Source organism: Rhinopithecus roxellana, chromosome 20, assembly GCF_007565055.1.
Source record: "Rhinopithecus roxellana isolate Shanxi Qingling chromosome 20, ASM756505v1, whole genome shotgun sequence".
NCBI classification, from domain to species: domain Eukaryota; kingdom Metazoa; phylum Chordata; class Mammalia; order Primates; family Cercopithecidae; genus Rhinopithecus; species Rhinopithecus roxellana.
Window position 1 is genome coordinate 50,998,705 of NC_044568.1, and position 8,922 is coordinate 51,007,626.

The 8,922-nt window shown below is 45.9% G+C and overlaps 1 protein-coding gene across 5 annotated transcripts in view; it reads right to left on the reverse strand.

The window, feature by feature from the left end:
* Positions 1 to 6,567, reverse strand: part of LOC115895199 (poly(A)-specific ribonuclease PARN-like) — a 32,362-nt gene extending 25,795 nt beyond the window's left edge. For all 5 annotated transcript variants that reach the window (XM_030924504.1, XM_030924501.1, XM_030924500.1 and 2 more), the window contains exon 1: positions 6,503 to 6,567. In XM_030924504.1, the coding sequence (XP_030780364.1) occupies positions 6,503 to 6,505 (3 nt within the window). In that variant the 5' untranslated portion in view covers positions 6,506 to 6,567. The remainder of the gene's footprint in view (positions 1 to 6,502) is intronic.
* Positions 6,568 to 8,922: the final 2,355 nt, after the last annotated feature.

Consider the following 8,922-nt stretch of genomic DNA (forward strand, 5'->3'; position numbering starts at 1 on the left):
TTATTCTAACAGTGACTGGACAACATTAGAAGATTTTAAGCAAGATAATTACCTTACCTGCATAATGCTTAAAAGGCCATGACAACTACTCTGAGAGTGGAAGTTGGGAAACAAGTTAGGAGTAATTATCCAGGCAAGAGACAAGAGCTGGATCAGAGGTCAGCAAATTTTTTCTTTGTTTTGTTTTAAGACAAAGTCTTACTCTGTCACCCAGGCTGGTGAGCAAGGGCACAATCTGAGCTCACTGCAACCTCTGCCTCCCGGGTTCAAGCAATTCTTCTGTCTCAGCCTCCGGAGTAGCTGGGATTACAAGAGTGCGCCATCACACCAGGCTAATTGTTGTATTTTCAGTAGAGACAGAGTTTCGCCATGTTGGCCAGGCTGGTTTCGAACTCCTGACCTCACCGCCCACCTCAGCCTCCCAAAGTGCTGGGATTACAGGCGGGAGTCACCGCCACCACGCCCGGCCAGCAAACTTTTTCTTAAAAGGCTTGATGGTAAATGTTTTAGGCTTGTGGGCCATGGGGGTCTCTGTTGCAATACTCAGCCCTGCTGTTGTGGCACAAAAGCAGCCATACACAGAATGTACATGTACGGGGATAGCTGTAGTCCAACAAATCTTATTTACAAAACACGGAGCAAGCAGTGGGCTGTCGTTTGTAACCCTGGCGTTGACTACAGAGATGGCAGGGTAGATGGAGACAGTGATTTTCTAGACATAAGAGGTAACATTTACTGATATCCTGGAGATGAAGGATAAAGGGAAAGGCAAAATCAGGAAAAACACCTTGCAGCTGGGTGCAGTGGCTCATGCCTGTAATCCAACCACTTTGGGAGGCCTGGGTGGGTGCATCACGAGATCAAGAGACAAAGAAAATCCAGGCCAACATGGTGAAACACCATCTCTACTAAAAATACAAAAATTAGCTAGGCATGGTGGCGCGTGCCTGTAGTCCCAGCTATTTGGGAGGCTGAGGCAAAAGAATCGCTTGAACCCAGGAGGCAGAGGTTGCAGTGAGCCGAGATAGTGCCACCGCACGTCAGCCTGGTGACTGAGCGAGACTCCATCTCAAAAAAAAAAAAACAAAAACAAAACCTTGCTCTTTGGTTCAAGCAATTGGGAAGATGGTAGGGCCACTAACTGATGTGAAGACAAAGAGGAGAAAAATAGGTATTGGGGTCCAAGGAGTGAAAATCAGAAGCTACCTTTTGGACATACTATTTTTTTTCTTTTTTTTTTAGGATGAAGTCTTGCTCTGTCACCCAGCCTGGAATGCAATGGCACAATCTCGGCTCACTGCAACCTCCACCTCTCAGGTTCAAGCAATTCTCCTGTCTCATCCTCCCAAGTTGATGGGACTACAGGCACCCACCACCACAGCCAGCTAATTTTTGTATTTTTAGTAGAGACAAGGGTTCACCATGTTAGCCAGGCTGGTCTTGAACTCCTGACCTCAGGTGATATGCCCATCTCAGCCTCTCAAAGTGCTGGGATTACAGGCATGAGCCACTGCGCCCGGCCACGGACATATCAAATCATCTAAGGGTATACGCAAATTAAAACTTGCAGTTACAAGCCTATAGCTCAAGAGAAAGGTGTCGAAATATAAATGTAGTTATCACTGGGATATGGGTGGTATTAAAAGCCATGGGGACCAGGTGCAGTTGCTCATGTCTGTAAGCCCAGCACTATGGGAGGCTGAGGCAGGCAGATCACCTGAGGTCGGGAGTTCAAGACCAGCCTGACCAACATGGAGAAACCCTGTGTCTACTAAAAATACAAAATTAGCCAGGCATGGTGGCACATGCCTGTCATCCCAGGTACTCGTGAGGCTGAGGTAGGAGAATCGCTTGAACCCAGGAGGCGGAGGTTGCGGTGAGCCGAGATTGCGTCATTCCACTCCAGCCTGGGCGACAAGAGCGAAACTCCGTCTCCCAGAAAAAAAAAAAAAAAAAACATCATGGGAGGCCGGGAGCCTGGCTCATGCCTATAATCCCAGCACTTCAGGAGGCTGAGGAGGGCGGATCACTTAAGATCAAGAGTTTAAGATCAGCCTGTTCAATATGGTAAAACGCCCTCTCTATCAAAAAGTACAAAAATTTGCCACGCATGATGGCATGCGCCTGTAGTCCCAGGTACTCAGGAGGCTGAGGTGGGAGAATCATGTGAATCTGGGAGGTGGTGGTTGCAAGTGAGCCAAGATCACACCACTGCACTCCAGCCTGGGCAACAGGGTGAGACTGTCTCAAAACAACAATAACAACAAAGCCACGGGACACTAAGGAATTTGTAGAAAGAACAATGAATGCACAAAACCACCATCTGTCAACGATAATTGCTTAAAGGAAGAATTATCAATGGATGCTAAAACTAACTGGCAAAAAAAGTGGTCCAAGTTAACATTACCAGTAACAGGACAAATGACATCATGTGCCTCCTGGCATGATACACGGAGAACAATACACACAAAGGAGAAGCAGGGAAGGCAATAGATAGTGAAAAAGCAATGTAAGTCAACAGACTGCTGAAATAGGTACCAGAGCAAGTGAATTAGAAGCACAAGAAGTAGTACTCTCAAAGAAACATACATTAAAAACACTAAAAACAATAAATGAGGCCATGCACAACAGCTCATTCCTATAATCCCAGAGCTTTAGGGGGTGGCGGCAGGAATACTGCTTGAACCCAGGAGTTTGAGACCAGCCAGGACAACATAGTGAGAACCTGTCTCTATAAAAAAACGTCAAAATTAGCTGGGCATGATGATGTGCGCCTACGGTTCCAGCTACACGGAAGGCTGAAGTTAAGAGAATCACTTGGGCCAGGGGATCAAGGTTGCAGTGAGCCATGAATGTGCCAGTGCACTCCAGCCTGGTGACAAAGCAACACTCTGTCTCAAGAAAGAAAGAAAAAAAAAAGATAGTAAATGAGAGGTGCAGTTTTTGACCCTAAGGTCCATGACCCTGCCACTGGTATAGAGGACTAAAGACAGACAGAAAGAAAGACTGCTGACCACCTGGTCAAGAAACAGACCAGAGCATTTGCTGGTTATCCTTGAGGATACTAAAGTCACCCAGAGAAGGGCAGGAGTGGAGAGAATGATAACACACCAAAGCCAAGGCTATGATGCGCGCTGCGCCTACAGGAGTCAGCACAGAGGGGCTGCAGAGCTAGTGACAGCCTGAGAATGGTGGCTCCTGTACAAAAGAAAATTCAGGTGCCAGATGTGGCGATCACACCTGTAATCCCAGCATTTTGGGAGGCCAAGGCAGGTGGATCATCTGAGGTTGGGAGTTGGAGACCAGCCTGGCCAACATGGAGAAACTGTCGCTAGTAAAAATATAAAATTAGCCGGGTATGGTGGCACATGCCTATAATCCCAGCTACTTGGGAGGGTGAGGCAGGAGAATCACTTGAACCCGGGAGGCAAAGGTTGCGGTGAGCCGAGATCGCACCATTGCACTCCAGCCTGGGCAACAAGAGCAAAACTCTGTCTCAAAAAAAAAAAAAAAAAAAAAGAAAATTCAGGTGTCTAAAGGTGGCATGGGGAAACAAGGAGGACACCTAGCACAGCCTGGCCAGAGGAAGACAAGAGTGAGAGGGAAAACCACCAGGGATGGAGAAGGCTACAAGGGGAAACTAACAAGAGGAATCACCTGGTTTCCTTCCAGACAAGGAAATCAAAGAACTTGAGAGAAGACGGCTGTAAGGAAAGGGCCTGACATTTACAAAGCCTGAATGGAAAGTCTTGCAAATGGAGAGAGATGAGGGTGTAAGTCAGATTTAGAGCATATCAACAACAGCATGGGATGAGGCTTGGTAGTATGGATGACCTGGAAGTCCTAACTATTGTAACTAAAATATTCCAGGGCATGACTATAAAACAGAAGAAGGAGGCACATTCCAATCTGGCTGTTTCTCTTCTTCTATGAAAAAAAAAAAAAAGTTAGAACTATGCATCCATACGAGTACCGGATAAAGTGGTTCCTTCAAGAAATGTTGCCACTAGTCCAATACAATGCTCTAAATGCATTTGGAACTTCTATTTTATAATGGCTTTCAGAGTCAAGTATGAGACTAATAAAAAAAAATTTCTTTATAATACCCAAACTGTATTGCTCTGCTGGTTCAGTCACTGTGAAGCACTTTTGGCTCAAAAAAAGTTTCTTTTCATTACCTCCAAAGATTGAAATCAACAAAAATTAAGATGCAGCACCAATGAAGCAATTAAAAAACAATATGGGCCAGGCCCGGTGGCTCATGCCTGTAATCCCAGCACTTTAAGAGGCAAAAGCGAGTGAATCACGTGAGGTCAGGAGTTCAAGACCAGCCCGGCCAACATAGTGAAACCCCGTATCTAGTAAAAATACATAAATCAGGTGTGCGTGGCAGCGTGTGCCTGTGGTCTCAGCTACTCAGGAGGCTGCAGTATGAGAATCGCTTGAACCCGTTAGCGGAGGCTGTGGTGAGTCGAGATCACACCACTGCACTCTAGCCTGGAAGTGAGATTCTGTCTCAAAAAAAAAAAAAAAACACCAATATGGCATGGGTACTAAACACCTTGCAAAGAGGTTCTGCTGAGAAGAGGAGAATTCACTTGAAGCCCATGTACTTTTTTCTGAGAAAAGTTCAGTTATTCTTGTTGGGATAAACCTCCTTCCCTCTTTCATTCATTAATTCTACAGTCACCATGGGGGAAAAAAAGCATTTTTTTTTTTTTACAAAAATTAAATTTTTGTAAATAATTAAATTAAAATATTGACCTTGTACATACTTAATACCACTGCAAAAAGCACGGTCTTCCCAAACACTTTTGGAGAAACAAATGAAGAGGAAGGAAAACCAACCTCAAACGCTCTGATGTCCAGTACTCATGCACCCATTTATGCATCAAACATTTGGTGGTCACCTCCCTGATACAGAAAAGAAATCATGCTATGCAAGGGGATGTGAAGTGAACGAGACACAGTCCCTTCCTCAGGTGCTCCCCAGGCCATCACCCTAGCAAGTTAGCTATTATCAATCGTGCAGTCTCCGTACTTTCCTTCTCTCATAAGAAAGTAAGAAACTGTCTCCAACTATTAAAAAAGCAACAGGTAGGCAGGGTGTGGTGGCTCACGCCTATAATCCCAGCACGCTGGGAGGCCAAGGCAGGTGGATTGTTTGAGAACAGCAGTTTGGGACCAGCCTGGGCAACATGGCAAAATCCCATTTCTACAAAAAACACGAAAATCAGCCAGGCATGCTGGCGCAAAGCTGTAGTCCCAGCAACTCGGGAGGGTGAGGTGGGAGAATCACTTGAGCCCATCAGGTCAAGGCTCCTGAGCTATGATTGCACCACTGCACTCAGCCTGGGCGACAGAGTGGGACCCTGTCTCAAAATAATTCTTGCCAGCAGAGGTGTTACAAAAAACAAACATAAAAAATAAAAATAAACATGCACTAGCTGGCAAAGAGGGTTTTCATTACAGCATCACTGGAATACAGTACATTTGTAAAGTACACACCTCTTGTTACACTGAAAGAAAACAAGGAAGCATTCCCCACAGGTGGTGAGTTAGGCCACTATGTCACACCAGTGGTAGAATAAACTGCACTCAATAAAAACAGGAGTTTGGGCCGGGCGCGGTGGCTCAAGCCTGTAATCCCAGCACTTTGGGAGGCCGAGACGGGTGGATCACAAGGTCAGGAGATCGAGACCATCCTGGCTAACACCGTGAAACCCCGTCTCTACTAAAAAAAAATACAAAAAACTAGCCAGGCGAGGTGGCGGGCGCCTGTAGTCCCAGCTACTCGGGAGGCTGAGGCAGGAGAATGGCGTAAACCCAGGAGGTGGAGCTTGCAGTGAGCTGAGATCCGGCCACTGCACTCCAGCCTGGGCAATAGAGCGAGACTCCGTCTCAAAAAAAAAAAAATAAATAAAAAACAGGAGTTTGAAGGGCCTTATCAGAGTTAAATGAAGTAGCATCTATTCTGTTCAGCTCATGGCTGAATTTTTTTTTTTTCCCCTAAAAGATCACAGTAGGCCAGGTGTGGTGGCTTACACTTGTAATCATAGCATTTTTGGAGGCTAAGGTGGGCGGATCACAAGGTCAGGAGATCGAGACCACCCTGGCTCACACGGTGAAACCCCGTCTCTACTAAAAATACAAAAAATTAGCCAGGCGTGGTGGCGGGTGCCTGTAGTCCCAGCTACTCGGGAGCCTGAGGCAGGAGAATGGCGTGAACCTGGGAGGCGGACCGTGCAGTGAGCCAAGATCACGCCACAGAACTCCAGCCTGGGCGACACAGCAAGACTCCTTCTCAAAAAAAAAAAAAAAAAATCACAGTAAGCAAGTTTTTAAAAATTCTAAGGCTGCACATGGCTACACAAGTATGCTGGAACTCTGAGACTGTGTTTCAGCAGGCACAAAATAATAATTCTCAACCAAGTCCAGACTTACTTCCCAAGGACATTGTGAAGGTTTATAAGCTCTAAAGATAGGTTATCCATAATCTTACCATTGCGAAAAACTTTATTAAAATCAAATCCCTGGCTTGCTGGGAAGTCAATGCTGGAGCTCTGAAATAGAGTAAACAGAACACATGTTTTGGTGATGTTAGTGGCAGGAATATAAAGAGATGCAGAGAAGTAACTCAAACAAGAAAACAAAGACAACAAGGCATGGAAGCAATGTGCCAAAGGTCACAATACAAGGAATTTCTACTCCACAAACAATCCATTAACTGCTTAAAACATTTGGCCTCTTCTCCTTTATAGCTTACAAAACAAACATCCTTTGTTTTACAATTTTTTTTATAGACAGGGTCTCCCTATGTTGCCCAGGCTGGTCTCAAACTACTGGACTCAAGCAACCCTCCTGCCTCGGCCTCCCAAAGTGCTGGGATTACAGACATGAGTCACCACACCCAGCCTGCTTCATAATATTTTTTAAATATCCATTAGGTAGACGGGCACAGTGGCTCACGCCTGTAATCCTAGCACTTTGGGAGGCAGAGGTGGGCACATTACTTGAGGTCAGAAGTTCGAGACCAGCCTGGTCAACATGGTGAAACCCTATCTCTACTAAAACACAAAAATTAGCCAGCTGTGGTGGTGTGCACCTGCAATCCCAGTTACTCAGGAGGCTGAGGCAGGAGAACTGCTTGAGTCTGGGTGGAGGAGGTTGCAGTGAGTGGAGATCGAGCCACTGCACTCCAGCCCAGGTACAGAGCAAGACTCTGTATATATAAAATAAAATAAATAAAAAATCGACTGGGTGAACAGATATTCTCCCAATAGGCAGAAAGCTCCTGATCTCTTGACTGTTGTATACTGACTAGGAAACTGTAATAGAACTAAAATGTATTTTATTATCCCATCCCAGGTTCAAGTTTAATGTAGCCTACATGCACAGGTTATAAGACACTGACATCCACCTCAAATTAGATAATGAAAACCCAAAATCTTTTTTTTTTTTTTTTTTTTTTTTTTTTTTTTGAGGCGGAGTCTCGCTCTGTCGCCCGGACTGGAGTGCAGTGGCCGGATCTCAGCTCACTGCAAGCTCCGCCTCCCCGGGTTTACGCCATTCTCCTGCCTCAGCTCCCGAGTAGCTGGGACTACAGGCGCCCGCCACCTCGCCCAGCTAGTTTTTGTATTTTTAGTAGAGACGGGGTTTCACCGTGTTAGCCAGGATGGTCTCGATCTCCTGACCTCGTGATCCGCCCATCTCGGCCTCCCAAAGTGCTGGGATTACAGGCTTGAGCCACCGCGCCCGGCCTAAAACCCAAAATCTTAATTAAATGTTCTCAATGTTCAAGATCAAAAGAGAGGCCAGGCACCGTGGCTCATACCTGCAAACCTACACTTAGGGAGGGCCAAGGGAGAAAGATTGCTTAAGCGAGGAGTTCAAGACCAGCTTGCGCAAAACAGTGAGACCCATCTCCGCAAAAAATTTAAAAATTAGCCAGGTATGGTAGCACATACCTGTAGTCCCAGCTTACACAGGGGCTGAGGCATGAAAGATTACTTTAGTACAGAAGGTCAGGAGGTTGAGGTTTTAGTGGGCTACTACCATGCCACGACACTCCAGCCTGAGTGACAAAGTGAGACCTTGTCTCAAAAAAAAAAGATCAAAAGAGAAGTTCCCAATAATAAGCCTTACTAAACAAATATATCTCGAACCTAGCATGAGCCAAAATATGTTCCCAGATTTAAATAAAACCATTAGACTGGGCTGGACATGGTGGCTTACACCTGTAATCCCAGCACTTTGGGAAGCTGAGGTGGTTGGATCGCCAGAGCCCAGAAGTTTGTGTGACCAGTCTGGGTAACATGGCAAGATTTCACTTCAATTAAAAATAATAATAAAAGTTATTTAAAAGTAAGTATATATTAGGCTGGGTGCAGTAGCTCACACCTGTAATCCCAGCACTTTGGGAGATTGTGAGAGGATAGCTTGAGCCCAAAAGTACGAGACCAGCCTCAGTAACATAGGGAGACACATCTCTACAAAAAATTTAAAAATTAGCCAGGTGTGGTGGTTCCCATCTGCAGTCCCAGCTATCCCACAGCTGAGGTGGGAGAATCAGAAAATCATTTGAGCCCAGGAGTTCAAGTCTGCAGTGAGCTGTGATCACACCACTGGACTCCAGCGTGGGTGACGGAACAAGACTCTGCCTCTTAAAAAAAAAAAAAAAACAGGTTGAGTGTGTTGGCTCATGCCTGTAATCCCAGCACTTTGGGAGGCTGAGGTGTTCAAGGCCAGGAGTTCAAGACCAGCCTGACCAACATGGTGAAACCCCGTCTCTACTAAAAATACAAAAATTAGCCAGGCGTGGGTGGTGCATGCCTTAATCCCAGCTACTCACGGGCTGAGGCAGGAGAATGGCATGAACCCGGGAGGCAGAGGTTGCAGTGGGCCGAGATTGTGCTACTGCAC